Genomic DNA, 15278 nt, shown 5'->3' with positions numbered 1-15278 from the left:
GAACTAAGGATGCAGAGAGCCCATGTGGGCAGCCCTGCACCAGGCCTGACCCAAGGGCCCCACAAGTGGGTCCCCAGATTGGGGAACCCAACAGAGCTGAGTTCTGCCACTTCCTGTTTCTGAGAAGCAGTTGAGTTGCCAGGGCAGCAGACTGAAATGACTCTTGCCTGGGTAAGGCCAAGGGCAATGTGGTTGCTAGAGCAACCAATTGAACCCAGTGTTTGGCTCAGGCTTTTCATGGTACCCGGTGGGTTAAATCACCTGGCATTGATCACCCGCCCTCCAGGCCTGGCCTCCTGCTGCCCTGACTGTAGGCATCTTTAGTGTCTTTCTCTTTGCAATGGTGATGTGTCAAGGCCACCCTGGGGGCTGTGGCTGGTACCAGTTGGGGGGATACTCCTTCCTGGATGTTTTGCAGTGACCCTGCCTGACTGTCCAGCTGCCCTTAGCAGAGCTGGCTTTGGTCAGACTCGTTTCTGGCTGGTTCCTCCAAATATCCTCTTCCACAGGGTCCCCTCCCACCATAAGCAGAGGTGTCCCGTCCCCCTCATGGTCCCATCCAAGCATCGACAGTAGTAGTGTCTTGCAGACTGCTCTGCCCAGTGACATTCCCCTCACCCCCAGGTGAGTCTTTGCAGAGATCAGAAATGGACTCCCCGAAACATTTTAGCTGGGTCCCATCTCAGGGTCCCTGATCAGCACCACCGACCTTTGTGGCAGCATAGACCAAGAAAGGAGAGCATCCCTGGAAAACGGTTTTTTCCCTTGGCAGGATTTCCTTCGGAGCCACTTGACTAGGTTCCCCAGGGGTATGTATGGCCTGTGCTCAGGGACCAACAGGAAGTCAATGTGTCCGGCTCCAGGCACCTCCTAAATCAGTGCTGGACTCCCAGGGAACAGTGGCAGGAAAGGGCCTCCCAGGTTTTGGGGAGAGCCCCAGTAGGGAGTGGAGAAAGCTGTGGGGTGCCTTTCTAAGACTTGTCAGGCTTAGGGGACCTTAGGAGCGCGCGTCCTCTGCGCTCCAGAGGAGACTGTCTACTCCAAGGTCGCTTTCTCCGCAGTCAGTCCGGCCGCCTCCCTCCCCGCCCCGCTGCAGCCCGGTCCCAAATTGTGGGGAGGAGCCGCCGGCGGGGCTGTCAGCGCCTCTGGGGCTCCCACGGTCCTGCTGTGGCCGCCCGGGGCACGCGAGGGTTAACTTCGCGGGGGGCGTGGACAGCGGAGCGGCCGGCAGAGGCGGCCAGGGGACCCGTTGGGTCCAGCTCCGGCCCAGCGAGCCTCTGGGTCGCCACCAGGGCTCCCGCAGGCAAGCGGGGAGAGGCCTGGGGGCCGCTGCAGCACCCTCGCCCCGATTTCCACCGGGGAGCAGGAGAGAGCCTCGAGGCATCCACTCGGGGCGCGTGGGGCGCCGGGGATGAAGCCCGGAGACGATGGGCCGGCGGCAGACTCTGAGTGCGAGGCGGTGGACGTGCCCCCGGGCCCCGCGGGCGGCGCGGTGCGTCTGTGCGGCCACCTGCGCAAGCAGAAGTCCCAGCGCCGCCGCTTCTTCGTGCTGCGCGCGGACCCGCCGCGCCTGGACTGCTTCGAGAGCGAGAAGAAGTTCCGCGGGGGCCGCGCGCCGCCCAAACTCAGCGTGAGCCTGGCGGGCGCGTGCACCATCTGCAAACGCGTGGACGCCAACCAGCGCCACCTGATCGTCGTGTACACGCGCGACCGCAGCCTGGGCGTGGCGGCGGCCAGCGAGGCGGAGCAGCAGGCGTGGTACAGCGCCCTGCTCGAGGTGCGAGCCGCCGCCTCCGGTGAGGCCCGCGCGGGGCTGGGTGGGCTCTGGCCTCGCAAGGCTCCGGGGTCCGCCTCTGAGCCCGGACACCTTCGTGCGTGGGGAGCCCCCGCATCCACCCACTGACACCTTCGTGCGTGGGGGAGTTCGCCCACCCACTCCCGTGACCCGCCCGTTCCTTTTTCAGGTCCCAGCTCTCCGCAGGACCCCGAGCCCTGGCTCCTCGCTCCCTTCCAGGACGTGTGGCCCGTGACGCTGCGGCCCAAGGGCCTGGGGCGGACCCGAGGGCTGGGCAGCGGGAGCTACCGGCTGTGCCTGGGCTCGGGGGTCCTGAGCCTGCAGAGGAAGCCCCGGGTCGGGTGCTCCGAGGATGCCCGGGCGTCGCCGCAGCCCGCCCTGCGCCTGTCCCTGCTCAGCGTGCGCCGCTGCGGCCACGCCGACTCGTTCTTCTTCCTGGAGCTCGGCCGCTCGGCGCCCACGGGTCCCGGGGAGCTGTGGCTGCAGGCCCCTGACGCCGTGGTGGCCCAGAGCATCCACGAGACCGTCCTGGCCGCTATGAAGCGACTGGGGGACGGGGGTGCTTGTGGCAGGGACGCCCCGGCCAGCACCTCCAGACCCTGCATTCCCCTCGCCTACGAGTCCCTGGCGCCCGCCCCGGCCAGCGGCCTGACCCTCCGGGGCTGCCCACCCCCGGGGGAGTGTCGCGAACCCGCAGCCTTCCTCCCAACGCTAGCCAGGCCCGGGCCGAACGCCCCCGACGGGCTGATGCGGGTCGGGGGCTACATCCGTATGGGGGCCCGGCGGGACTACGAGCTCATGGGGGGCGGCGAGGCCGGTGGTTACATGGTGATGGCGCCCCCAAGCCCCGCTGCCCACCCGCTGCAGCAGGAGTGCGTGGGCGCCGAGTACGAGCCCATGAGCCACGACCCGCCGGGGTTCGTCTCCCCGGCCCGCTCCTGCTCCCCAGACGGCTGGGGAGACGTGCTAGAGCCGCAGCCGTCCGCACCGCGAGGCGAGCTGGCCGGGGAGTACGTGTGCATCCGGCAGGCCGCCTCGGGGCCCAGAGAAGCCGCCCCCGACGGCCGCCTCAACTACATCGACCTGGAGCTGATCCCGCCTCTGCAGGCGCGGGGGGCCGACCCGGGGGACGCGCCCAGCCTGCACAGCTACGCGCGCATCGAGTTCCAGAAGCTCAGGAACCGCCAGGAAGCTGCGGTGAGCAAACCCGGGCCCCCTCAAGCCTGTCAGACCGGAGGAGGGGTCGAAGTGAGAGGCCCCGGTCCCAAGCGGCCGTCCTGACCTGCTTAACACCCATCACCGGCTCCCGCAGAGGCCCCGGGGGAGGACGTGCTGGAAGTTAGAAATTTAGAGGAGGCCCCACCTGTCGGTACTCGGAGTTTACTCCTGGCTCTGTGCTCAGGGTTCACTCCTAGCAGTGCTTGGGAGACCTCATGGGGTGCTGGGGATGGAACCCGGGAGCCGATCGTGTGCAACGCATGCGCTCTCCCAGCTGTTCTATTTCTGGGAACACAGGAAATTAAAGTCTCTGGAGAACATTCTAGAACAGTCTGGCACCCAGAAAAAAAAATAACTGGATGGGCCTTCTCAGCAGCATCCCAAGTCTCTGTGGAATCCCTGCAGCATCAGCTGAGTCTGGGCCCCCCCTTAAAATACCTCCTTTGCCTCTTAAGTGATGAGACCTCCCCCACCCACCCCACCTGCAGCACCTGGAACCAAAGAAGAACTCATTACCTTCCAGCCAGGCCTGAACTGAGATGAAAGACCCCCTGACTAGAGCACTCCTAAAGTGATGTGCCACACCCCAAAGCTGGGCTCCTTGCTTCCTGGACACAGCCAGTGGGGCCTATACTGTGGGACCCCCCCTCAACCCTCAAATAAAGGTGCTCCGCTGCTGAGGCTGGAAAAATCCTGGGTTCATGGATTCCTCCTGTCTCACAGGAGTTCCCGACACCACCATGGGCCCCGCGGCTACCCTCACCAGGACCGGCTTGCAAACCAACAGTTTTAATTTTTCACAGAAACAACTTGTCGAGGGGAAATTCTTCTGCCCTCAGTGGCTACAGGGTGGGGGGTAGTGAGGGGCCAGTGCTGTGAGAACTCCGGCCACCACTGGGCCTCAGGGAGTCAGACACAGGCCAGGAGGGTCCAAAGGATTAGAGGGTTCAGACACGGGGTCAAGGGGTTCAAACTCAGGGTCAGAAGGGTTGAACATGGGGCCAGGTGGGTCAGACACGCGGTTAGAGAGGTCAGAGAGGTCGTCTGAAGCTCCGGAGGAAGAGCTGGGTTTGGGCTCCCCCTGGCTCATCTGCAGGAGGCCTTTGAGGGCGATGAGCTCAGCTCTACTGAGCCTGGTTGATGAGGAGACAGAGGTCGCCATGATAGGGGGCGGCAGCAGCAGCTTGAGCGAACCCCTGACCTGGAGTGAAGAGGTAGAGAAGGGAGGGAGGGAAGGAGAGAGACACAGGCAATGTGACAACATCTCCCTCATGCTGTGGCTGGACTGGAGGAGACTGGGAAGTGGGGGTCACTCACCTGCTCAGGGGGCTTGGACAGGTGCAGGGGAATGCGCTGGCAGTGGGGCAACATAGGGCACAGGGGCAACAGAGGGTCTGAGAGAAAAACATCTTCACTGCCCAACACTGGGACTTCAATGGGAGTGCTACTCAGCTTAGCCTCACTGCCAGGCTCCTTGGGCCCACGGGAGCGGGAGCGGTAGGGGACGGCTCGGTACAGGGGCCAGAAGGAGGGATGGCAGAGGGTGCGGTTGGAAAAGGAGCCCCCAGAAGAGCTCCCGGCCCCCTGTGGGGAGAGCAGAGAGGTCAGTCCTGTTCCCTCTGGGCATCCCCGCCACCCTCCCCCATAGGTACCCCAACTCACCCACAGCTGTGATCCTCTGGTCATCACTTCGTACTTGGGGTCCCAGGGCATAAGCAGGGCCATCCTGGCTGGCCTCACCCGCCAGACCCTCTGCGGGGCATCGGAAACTGGGGGAATGTGTATGTGAAATGCCCATTAAATTGAGCTGCGAAGTTTGCAGGGTGCATGGCACAAGGCTTGGTACCTACCTGGGGTTCCTGGGGTTCCCCGGGACTGCTGAACAACCAGGTCTGGGCGCTGTGGACGCAGTTCTCTCTGTGGATGTAGTTCTCTCAGGGTCCTGTACCGGAATTGGGCCCGAGGCTGTGGGCTGCAGGAGGGGAGCCCTTAAATGCTCAGGGTGGGTGTTTTGGTTTGTTTGGTTTGGAGCCACACCCAGCGATGCTAGGGGCTGACTCTGGCTCTGCAGTCACTCCTGGCTAGATTCAAGGGCGCATGAGGTGCCGGAGATGGAATGGGGTTGGCTGTATGCAAGGCAAGTGCCTTCCCAGCTGTGCTATCACTCAACCCCTGAAATGCTCCGGTGGGGACCCCTCATGTGCAGTGCCCACATTCAAGGCTGTGTATTTATTTCCAAGCATTAAGCCCAAGGCCCTGGGCGTCTCACACCCTTTCGAGGGTGGTGGTGGGGATTTGTTCACACCCAGAACCGCAAGGTGCCCTCCCTGCCCCGAGGGCGCCCTGCGCCTTACCCGTCCTCCGGGGTCCTCACTGGCTCAGACCCTGCTGCTCCCTCTCTGGGGCTCCAGGCCTCCACAAGGCCAGCGCTCGCCGATGGACCCGCTTCCTCAGGTGCCGGCGGGCCTCCGGGACCCCAAGACCTCGGGGCCCACGGCAGCATGCTGCGGCCGTCCGCGCGCCACGAACGCCGACCCAAGCGCCCACCTCGCTCGAAGGCCTCGCAGTGGAGGCGCTGCGGCCGCCAGGCGCGTTTCCGGCCCACGTGGCGCACGTTCCCGCCGGCGCCCCCTGGCGACGGGGCGCGTAAAGCGGCGCCGAGCACAGCAGAGCCCGGGTCAGGCTACCCTGCCGCCCCCCCAGACGCCCCCGTGTTTGGTCGCGCGAGCTCTCACTCACACACACACATATCTGGGGACAACCTTGGGGGTCCCGCTTTATTGCACGCGACAAAGTCAGGGCGCTCTTCCAGCCCAGACCCCCGTTCACACCCGCAGGCAGGCTGCGCCCTGGGGCAAGGCCAGGACCAAGGCCGCCCTCACCAGTCCTGGCCTGCGAGCTGGGCCCGCATTTCTTCTGGTTCTGGGGTCCAGCCGGAGGCGCTACCTCGCCCCTAAGGCCGTTCCAGCAGCGCCTGGACCATAGCAGCGATGTAGGGGAGGCCCCTTCCTGGGGCCCCCTCCTCCTCCAGGATGTGGTGGGGCTGGCAGAGGGACTCCTGGGGGGAGGGGCCGGGTTAAGTTCCCGGGGGGCCCCGATCTGCACCCCGTTTCCCTGCCCTTGGACAGCTCTTCAAGGTGGATGCAGCCAGGGTGGCCGCAAGTCAGACACGCACACAGCGTCAGGGGAGCGAGAGGCAGCAGGTAACAACTGGGGCTGTCGGGAAACCTGTCATTTCCACAGGAGGCACAGGCCTAGCAGGCAGGGGCACAGCCTGGCAGGTTGGAGGCTCCAGCCATGGCAGGAGCAGACGGAGCAGATCAGCAGACACACACGCAGACAAGCATGGAAATGCAGACACACGGTTGCACACAGACACTGACACGCAAACAGACATGCAGATACACGCAGACACTCAAGACGGTTCACGGGCTGTACAATTTATACAAGTCAGCAGAGGGCCTGAGCCCTGAATCCCCTACAAATATAGAGTCTCTCTACAAAATATAGATAATTTAGCCCCCGAGAGTGGGGGAGGGAGCAAGGGGAAGGTTAAGGCCCTGCTCGGGGAACATGGGAGCAGGGAGCTGGCAGGAGCGTGAAGGCACCTCAGCACTGAGAGGTGGGCGTGGAGGCTAAACAGGAAGGGGTAGAGGCTGGGGGGCACCAAGTGGGGCCTCTGAGGTCAGTGTGTGTGGGGCCTCACTAGTGTCTTTGGTCGGGGCTGAAGGCACCACGGGTGGAGTTGGGAAGGGGCTGGCCTGGAACCTTATAAATAGAAAGGGGGCACGGGCCAGGGCGGGGAGGCTATGTCCTAGGGACCCAGGAGTCGAGTGTAGACGACATACAGCAGCAGCATGAGGGCCGTGTAGAAGAAGATGAAGCCGCCCAGACCAGAAGGGGCCCGGAGGGGTGAGGGCGCCCTGGCCCCTGCCCGCCTCACAGCCTCCAGGGTGGTCCACAGCCCCTGGGCGGTGCCCTGGAGGAGATCTGAGGGTGAGCACAGGTCGGCCTGGGGGTTGGAGTGGGACAGATGGACAAGGCCAAAGACAGCGTCAGCAGCAGTGACATAAGTCCTCCGCCACACACCAACATGCAGAGGGCAGGAAGGGGACAGCATGCGTGGGGGGGAGGGAGAACCTGGGAGTGCCCACCCTCATGCACAACCCTCTCAGAGGCCAGCTCCAGACACCCCTCCATACCTCAGGCACCCCCATCTTTCGACAGGCTTCCAAGAAACTCTCCACATTTTTCCGGGACTTGAGGGCGCTGAGTTTTGGCTGGGGTATGGAGGGGAAACAGGGATGAGTGGGAGAGTGTTGAGACCTGCCCTCAGAAATGCCCCCATGCTCTATCCCAGCCCCACTGACCACAGCAGGTGAGGGCACGTGGATGAAGGGCACAGAGCGCGGCCGGAGCTGGTTGGCCAGTTGGCACAGCACCACCCCGCTGGCCAGTGCCTCAGCCAGGTCCTCAGGCAGGGGCCGCTGCAGCCGAGACTCGAGAACCTGAGGGCAAGGGGAGAGCGGTCAAAGGGGGTGATGGGCCATCACAGGTGCACTCAAAGTCCTTCGGCCGCTCACCTGACGCAGCTGAGCCATGAGCTCCCTGTTGTCTACCAGCTGGGGGGCCCGCCGAGTCCTCAGGGCCGCATCTGGAGAGGAAGGACCTGGAGAAAGGGTGCGTGGTATTTGTGGGCTCTGACCCCCACGTCTCCTGCCTCTGTGTCGGCAGATTCTCCACATAAAGGAACAACTACCCAGAGAAGTCCCGGCCAAACGGGCCATAGGAGCACGAGTAACCACAGGGAGAGAGGGGGAGATCTTAGGGTGAGTGAGGGTCATTGTAGGGTGAGTGGGGCTGATTGCAGGGTGATAGTGGGTTAATTTTGCAAGGTGAGTGGGGGTCACTGTGAACCTGTAGGGGACACACCTGAGCTGCTCTGGGAGCTGGACCGGAAGAGAAAGCTGCTTGGTCTCTGAATGGAGCCCAGCGGCTGGGGAACAGGCGCAGCAGCTGGGGACCGGGAAGAGGCAGCCCCTTAGGGTCCATGTCTCACTGGCCCAGCCACCCCACCGCTCCCCACCCCCAACTCAAAGCCCCACCCACCTGGCCCAGCTGGAGGAGAGGGCTCCTGGGGGGCGTGAGTGGGACCGGGGCTTCCCTGCACCCCGGAACCTCCCAGGTGGGTGGCATGAGACTTGGTTGTGCCACTGAGGAAAGACAGAAAGAGGAGTAAGAGGCAGGTCAGGGGGTAGCTGGGTGGGGTGCTCAGGCAAGCAGGGACACGTACTTGTAAGTGGCCTGGGTGCACGAGGTGGGTATGCCCCCACCCACAGGTCTGGTCCCGGACTTCAGAAAACTAGAAAGCAAAGATGAAGGTCAGCGGGGGGCAGGTCCATGCCAGGGCAGAGTGGCTCGGACTGGCGGCAGCCCACGCACCTGTCCTTCTTGGGAGCCCCCCACAATCCACTCTGCTGCTGCTGCTGTTGCCGCCGCTCCCGCTCCTGCCACAGCTGCAGGGTGTCGGGGCGACGCCGCTCCTCCCCCGCAGGCTCCTCCCTCCTACGGGGCAAGGTGGGGGACTCAGGGCAGAGAGGGACAGGGCAGGTGGGGGAGTCAGTGCAGGGAGAGGGGACAGGGCAAGGGGCAGCACAGGGCAGAGGAATACCTGCTGCTTGGGACCCTCTCCCCATCCCCTGTGGCAGGTCTGGATTTGGGGGACTGCTGCTCCTGCAGAAAAGTGGAGGGGCTGAGAGGTGCCTGTCTGCACCTCCCAACCCTGCTGGGGCTACCCCTCCCTCGGCCTCACCTCCGCAGTGTTGGCCTCTGGCTCCTCGACCTCTGTGGTACTGCGGCTGTCACTGAAGTCCGCCTGCTCAGGGTCTCCGTCAGCTGGACACATCAGAAGTGTCAGAGAGGATGTGCACTAGCACCCTTCCACCCGGCCCCAACTCCAGCACTCACCAGCGCCGTCCTCCCTTCGCTCTCTGGGACCCCGGGGCTCACGGGCCAGCTCAGAGATCCGGAAGGAGAGCTCGGAGAAGTCATCAGCCGACTGCAGCAGAAACGGAGCCATCTCACACACTTTCTAGGGTGTTCTGGGGGCTCAGGGTTGGGGTTCATTGTAGTGCCAGCCCCTCCCTGCCCTGAGGGACCCTGAGTCCAGGGTCAAGCACACGTTACCTCATTCCCAGACCATCTCTTGCTGCCACTGTCTACACTATGGAAGCCGGAGTCCAGCCCCGAGTCGTGCTGCCGGCCCGGAAACAGCTCCTCGGCAGGGCTGTGGCGGGCATTCGGGCAGTGAGTCAGCGCCACACCCCTCCACCATCCCAAACCCTGCCTTCTGCCCTCCCTGCTTACCAGGGGCTGAAACTTGGGGGGCGGGAAGGGACCAGGTCTCCCAGAGCCGCGCCCCCACGCCGGCCTGCCTCTGTGGTCAGGTACTTGAAGATGTGGAGCTTCCCCTTCAGACAGACCTGGGGGGGGGGGGGAGTACAACGTTAGGGTAGCATTGGCTGCTGACCCCCCATCCCACCCACTGGCCTGTGCCCTACCTGGGCAGGGGGACTCTGCAGGGGGTTGCTGTCCAGGAGGAGGACCTGCAGGTGGCGGAGGCGGCAGAAGGAGAGTGGAAGGCGGGACACGCGGTTACAGGAGAAATCCAGGCGGACCAGAGGGAGGCCCCCCAGCTCTGTGGGGGAGGGAAAGTCAAGGGAGGTATCCTCTGCCCCCACCTGCCAGTGGCTCCTTTTGTGCCCACCCTCCCTGGGTACTCCAGCGGAAGCCCTGCTGCATCTCCACCCAACTCTGCACCAGCTGCAACACCCCCACAGGAAATGGGCCTGTCTGCTGCTCTCCTGGCAGTGTGTGGGGGGGGGGGAGTATGCCCCAACACACAACATCAGTGCAGGGCCCTGGGCCGACCCATCTGATCCCACAGCCTGCTCGCTGCCCTCCCTCTCACCTCAGCACCCACAGATTCCCCTGGTTTCAAGATCATGGCCTATGCTGCCTGCCCAGCTGGGAGCCCCTTCTTTATCCACACCCCTTCAACGCTCAGCCTAGTGGGGCTTCCTCCTGCAAGTCTTTCAGAAATATAATTCCTCCACCTTTCTTTTTTGGTTGTTGGTTTTTGGGCCACACCTGGCCATGCTCAGCTCATTACTCCTGGCTCTGCGCTCGGAAATTGAATTACTCTTGGCGGCCGGCGTTCAGGAGTCCATAATGGGATGCCAGGGATCGAACCTGGTCGGCCACATAAGGCAAGCATCCCATCACTCTGGCTCCTCCTCCACCTTTCTACGGACTCCAGGGCACCCCAGAGATCTTGGATGACCCAGAGACAGCCTGACTGTGTGCTCTTCCAACAGAGGAAAGAGTGGGAGCCCCAAGATAACATGGACCAGCAACCTCATGGTGGGCCCCTCTGCCTCATGAACCCTGGGGCAGTCCAGCTCCCAGTTCCACGGACACCCCAGGCAGTCTCCCTGATGCCCTATTGAGTGATGTCACAGTCTACCTGGCCCCCATTACCCAGCCAACATCGCACTCGTGAGAGGAGAGAGAAGGCTCTCCTCTGCACCCCTTTGCTCCCCGCTTCCCCTTGGCCTCACCATCGGGCAGGGCTCCCAGCTGGTTCCGGCGCACATTGAGGTCCCGAAGCCCCGGGAGGCTACACAGTTCTGTTGGGAGAGCCTGCAGCTCATTGCTGCTCACGTCCTGGTCGGGAATGGGGCACCTCAGAGCCTGACCTGACCCTCCCTGCACCCCCCCAGCCACCCTGTTTCCTCCGCCTGCCCGCCCACCACCCTCCTCACAAGCTGCCGAAGGCTCCCCAAGGCGCTGATGTCAGGGGGCAGGACAGCCAGCCTGTTGTTGCTGATGATGAGCACACGCAGGGGCAGCTGGCAGATGTAGGGGGGCAACGTCGACAGCTGGTTTCGGCTGGGGGGAGAAAGGTCGAGTGGGTCCTGCAGGGTCAGCGAGGTGCCCTCCCTTTCTCCCCCGGCCCCACCCCGTCTCCTACCTGAGGTTGAGGTAGGTGAGGGCCGTGAGGTTCCCCAAGGCTGGGTTCAGGCACCGCAGACAGTTGTGGTAGAGGCTCAGGCCCTCCAGCGACACCAGCTGGCACGCAGCCTCGGGCACCTCGGGGAACCGGTTCCGGGACAGGTCTAGGGACAAGAAAGATGGAGGAGGGAGTCAGCTGGGCAGGAGCCTTCGGCCAGGAAAATGGAGCCGGCCCCTGGGTCTCAGTCATAGCACAGCAGGCAGGACCTTTGCCTTGCATACAGCCGATAGCCGACCAGGGCTCCATCTCTGGCATCCCATATGCTCTTCTGAGTACCTCCAGAAGTGATCCCTGAGCACAGCACCAAGAGGAACCCCTGAGCGATGCTGTGTGGCCAAAAAAAAAAAAAAAAAAAAAGACTAAGGCCAGAACCATAGCACAGTACGGAGGGGACTTGCTTTGCATGTGGCCAATATGGATTCGATCCCCAGAATCCCATATGGTCTCCCAGGAGTAATCCCTGCATACAGAGCTAGGAGTAACCCTGAGCACTGCTAGATATGGCCATTAACAAACAAACAAACAAACAAACAAAAAGCATCAGGCCCATTAACCCTGAGCTCTCCATAGGGAGTGCTCTGACTCAACACATTCTAGAGTGGGACTAGACCAGAACACTATCCTCAAACCCAAATAAAGGGAAGAGGGAAAGGAAAGGACAGGATTCTTTTACTTGGGTCATTCTGAGATGCCAGGAGAGGCGGAAGGCAGAGCTCACCAGAAAAGGTTGGAGCTGGAGTGATGGAGAGTGATGTTGGAGCTGGAGTGATGGAGAGGGAAAGGAGAGGAGTGAGGTGAGAGGGTAAGGCAAGAGGGAAGGGTGAGGGGAGAGGAGTGAAGGGAGAGGAAGGGTGAGGAGAGAGGGAGGATGAAGCAGGAATATGAGTTTCCTGAGGCCCAACCTCCAACCTCCACCCTCAGTCTCTGCTTCTGTTTGATCCCATGAGGTTTGGGGCCACACCTGGTAGTGCTGAGGCTATTCCCAGTTTGGTGCTTGGGGGGGTCACTCTTGGTGGAACCCAGCAGACCACCAGTGCCTGGATGGAACCCCAATCTCCTGCTCAGCCCACTGAGCCATCTGGCACCCACTGGGCACCTCTAACGCCTGCTAACCCTCCTCTGATGCCCATGGACCTTCCACCTCGACAGCCCTTAGCCTGTTCTCAGCACAGAGGAGGCCAACGGGCCCAGCGGCCTAGCTTTGAGTCTCACAGACCGCCACTATTATTCTAGCCCTGACTATATGACACCAACCACGCACAGCCAGCCAGGACAAGCGATCACACAGTGAGATATGGCCCCCAGTCTCCCTCTCGATGAGCCCAAATTTCAGGGCTGCAGCACCTTTGCATAGGCAAAGGAGGGGCTGGGAGAAGAGGGGTGCAGAGAACCGGTTAGCAGAGGAGATGGCATCTGCTTTCATACAGCTGACCCAGGTTCAATCCCCAGCATCCCATATGATCCCCTGAGCCTGCCCGGAGTAATTTCTGAGCACAGAGCCAGGAAGAACCTGAGTGCCACCGAATGCCACCCAAAAATAAAAGAAAAAGAGGGGTGAAGGGGGTCAGGTTGAACTCCTTAAACCCCGGTCCTCTGCTGCTTCAGTTCACCTGCACTGAGAGACCAGCCCTGGGGTCCAAACATGGGGAGTGTCTTCACAGGCCTCCCCAGGGAAGATAAGCACCATTGGAGGGGCAGGAAACTGGGGTCTGTCCCCCAAGGAAATGAGTCTTGTGACAGGAAATGCAGCAGAAATAATTGGTGAGATTCTGGTGGGACCCCATGCTTCTCTGGTCCCATCCCACGCTCCTAGGTAAAGGCCCTGGGGGGTGGCAAACTGTGCCCTCTACCCCATCTCTGCAGACCTAGCTTGTGAGGGCAGTGTGGAGGGGGACCCATGAGGGGGGGGGCAAAGGCACCCCACTGGGAGGAGGCTCAGGAGGAACAGGATGTGGTTTGTGAGAACTTCTCCTTTGTGAGGCAGCCTGTTGTCATCCCCCCACCCCCACTCAGCTACCTTGGGTCAGGACCAGGGTGCAAGAAGAGGGGACCTGGGCCACAGAGCGCCCCTGGGCAGGATCGGCCTGGACAGGGGAGCAAGCAGCCTCAGTACCCTGGGCCGTGGGGAATGCTGCAGTCTGGGCTGGGGTGTCCAGACCACACCAACTGCGCCTCCTCCACTTCCCCTTTCCGCTGGTCTAGGGAAGAGGGGACTGGAAGAGGTTGATCGGTTCAGGGGGCCAAGATCCAGTCCACCTAACCAAGGCCCAGGCCCTAAGGGGCCAGCTGCACCCTAGGCTGACCGGAATGCAGCGGGGGAGGGGAGGCCTGGGAGCGCCGGCGTGGGGAGATTTCCCCAGGCGCCCCGAGAGACAGAGGCCTACGGAAGTCAAGAATAACATTTGGTCTTTGTCAGAAAACAAGTGGGGGGGGAGGGGAAAGGAACAGAAGGCAAGTGTTCCCCAGCTGCTGAGGTCAATCCCTGCTGGAGGGAGCTGTGAGGTCCAGCCAGGAGCTCCCCGGCTGGCTAGCTCTGTGCCCTTGTGTCTGGAGGGGAGCTGGCACCTGCGAGGGGACACACCCCTGCAACCCCCTTCCTCACGCTGTCCCCAGGCTCACATCCACCCTGGGCAGGGCCAGGGTGGGACCTGGGTGGGACTCCGGAATGCAGTCTTCTGCCTCAGCTGCCTGCCCAAGGTCACATAGGCTGCCTCCTGGGTTGCTGAGTCTTGACTCACCTGTGACAGGCGAGCGCGCGCGCCCCCACCCCAAGTCATCAGATACCCCAAGAGTGGCGGGAGCTGGCCTGGCCCAGAGCAGATAAGATTTCCTTCCTTTCAGGCCAGCCTCCCCCTGCGAGGGGACCAACACACTCTGAATCGGGCATTCTCAGTCCCCCTGAGGTCACAGGTAGATAGGTAGGTCCCCAGTGACCATACAAACACACATACACACACACACACACACACACACACACACACACACACACACACACACACACACACGGGCCTCGGAGAAGGGGTACAAGGTGTTATGGTATAGAGTCGGGGTGCTGTTAGGGATAATCGACGGCGGAGTAAAGGGAGTAACTGGGCCAGCGAGCAATCTCGGGGGACAGGGCTAGGAGGAGCCAAGTGAACAGAAACACAGGGTGAATCCGGGCGAACCCGGGTAGAGGTGGGGAGGAGCGCTTGGGTTTCTCATGGCAGAGACCAAGCAGAGCAAGAGAAATGGCGTTAAGTCGAGGCGATCGTGGGGGGCGATCGGAAGTGGGTGGTGAAAATTATGCAAATGAGCCACCCAGGTGAGGGGCGGGGCCACCCGACAGGTGCGCCTCTATGCAAATAAACAGACGCGGGGTGTCAGGATGACAAGGTGGGAGAGCCAAAGAGAGCTTGGCCAGGCAGTCTTGAGCGTTCAATGCTCCTTGTCTAGACATTTCCTAAAAAGGAGGGGGGGGATCTTGGGGGTCAGCATAGGTTTCTTTATTTCATTTTATTTTGGGTTTTGGGGTCACACCCGGCGGCGCTCAGGGGTTCCTCCTGGCTCTGCGCTCAGAAATCGCTCCTGGCAGGCTCGGGGGACCCTATGGGCTGCCGGGATTCGAACGCGATACAGATCAGAGAGGTCCAGAAAGAACCCCGACGGCCAGGTGAAGGGGGCGGGCCCAAGCCCGCGGGGGCGTGGTCATGCAAATGAGGCTCAGGGCCAGGCGCACTCGCTCACTCACCGGCCTGGGTGATGTCTGACAGGTCGTAGCTGCGGGCCGCGCCCCGGGGGAAGTGCTTCAAGCGCCGGTTGGACAGGTTCAGGGTCCCGGTGGCTACGGCCTCCTCTAGGGCTCGCTCGGCACTGCGGCTCCCCGGCAGACCCAGAGTCCCGGGAAAGGAAGTTGTGGGCGCCGAGTCCTCACTCCCGGCGGCGAGTGGGGCCGCTACCACGGCCGCCATCCGCTCCCGGCGGCTCCCGTTGCCTGACTGACGGGGACCGGCCGTCCCTCCCGCCCCTCCCCCTCCTCGGAGCCGCCGTAGTCTCTCCGAGGGGGCGGGACCGGGCAAGGAAGCGCTCGCCGACCAATCGGAGCTCCCGGACGTGTCGGAAGTGGCGAATCAGAAGCCGCTGAGGGAGGGAGGAGGCGGAGCCTCCGGCGCTGAGGGCAGAGGCGCGAGAAGGGAGGGGCACCAGAAACGA

The 15278-nt window shown here is 62.5% G+C and overlaps 3 protein-coding genes and 1 long non-coding RNA gene across 5 annotated transcripts; 2 read left to right on the top strand and 2 right to left on the bottom strand.

The window, feature by feature from the left end:
* Positions 1–1120: 1120 nt before the first annotated feature.
* LOC126029954 (insulin receptor substrate 1-like) lies at positions 1121–2773 on the top strand (the record flags this gene model as incomplete). The annotated part of the gene is made up of 2 exons (XM_049788179.1): positions 1121–1821; positions 1972–2773. Coding segments are annotated over exons 1-2 (1212 nt in total), but the record flags the coding sequence as incomplete, so codon positions are not given.
* A 2-nt stretch (positions 2774–2775) lies between these two features.
* Positions 2776–3704, top strand: LOC126030542 (uncharacterized). Its single transcript, XR_007503134.1, has 2 exons — positions 2776–2992; positions 3502–3704. It is a non-coding gene; the product is annotated as an uncharacterized LOC126030542 (long non-coding RNA).
* Positions 3705–3914: 210 nt separating this feature from the next.
* Positions 3915–4994, bottom strand: SAP25 (Sin3A associated protein 25). Its single transcript, XM_049788178.1, has 3 exons — positions 4676–4994; positions 4331–4597; positions 3915–4214 (listed from the first exon to the last, which is right to left on the bottom strand). Exons 1-3 carry the CDS (start codon positions 4736–4738, stop codon positions 3915–3917), a joined length of 630 nt encoding a protein of 209 aa, XP_049644135.1. The 5' UTR covers positions 4739–4994.
* A 782-nt stretch (positions 4995–5776) lies between these two features.
* Positions 5777–15070, bottom strand: LRCH4 (leucine rich repeats and calponin homology domain containing 4). 2 transcript variants are annotated; one of them, XM_049789294.1, is made up of 18 exons: positions 14818–15070; positions 11046–11190; positions 10837–10963; positions 10633–10738; positions 9574–9710; positions 9380–9495; positions 9200–9299; positions 8981–9071; positions 8826–8908; positions 8685–8746; positions 8456–8578; positions 8307–8375; positions 8123–8226; positions 7946–8029; positions 7597–7682; positions 7384–7521; positions 7216–7293; positions 5777–6071 (listed from the first exon to the last, which is right to left on the bottom strand). In XM_049789294.1, exons 1-18 carry the CDS (start codon positions 15035–15037, stop codon positions 5967–5969), a joined length of 1974 nt encoding a protein of 657 aa, XP_049645251.1. In that variant the 5' UTR covers positions 15038–15070; the 3' UTR covers positions 5777–5966. The 2 variants fall into 2 exon arrangements, with proteins under 2 accessions (XP_049645251.1, XP_049645250.1); XM_049789293.1 differs by lacking the exon at positions 5777–6071 and adding an exon at positions 6438–7025.
* Between the last annotated feature and the right edge of the window lie 208 nt (positions 15071–15278).

This window comes from Suncus etruscus, chromosome 15 (assembly GCF_024139225.1).
Source record: "Suncus etruscus isolate mSunEtr1 chromosome 15, mSunEtr1.pri.cur, whole genome shotgun sequence".
NCBI classification, from domain to species: domain Eukaryota; kingdom Metazoa; phylum Chordata; class Mammalia; order Eulipotyphla; family Soricidae; genus Suncus; species Suncus etruscus.
This window is presented reverse-complemented; position numbering and strand designations above follow the sequence as displayed.

Coding starts and splice junctions, on each gene's coding strand:
- SAP25 (XM_049788178.1), bottom strand. CDS start 4,738: ATGGCCCTGCTTATGCCCTGGGACCCCAAGTACGAAGTGATGACCAGA. Junction 4,598..4,675: donor CCAGAGGATCACAGCTGTGG/GTGAGTTGGGGT, acceptor CTCTCCCCACAG/GGGGCCGGGAGCTCTTCTGG. Junction 4,215..4,330: donor TGTCCAAGCCCCCTGAGCAG/GTGAGTGACCCC, acceptor TCTTCACTCCAG/GTCAGGGGTTCGCTCAAGCT.
- LRCH4 (XM_049789293.1), bottom strand. CDS start 15,037: ATGGCGGCCGTGGTAGCGGCCCCACTCGCCGCCGGGAGTGAGGACTCG. Junction 9,496..9,573: donor TGCAGAGTCCCCCTGCCCAG/GTAGGGCACAGG, acceptor CCCCCCCCCCAG/GTCTGTCTGAAGGGGAAGCT. Junction 8,030..8,122: donor CTCTCCTCCAGCTGGGCCAG/GTGGGTGGGGCT, acceptor CCCGGTCCCCAG/CTGCTGCGCCTGTTCCCCAG.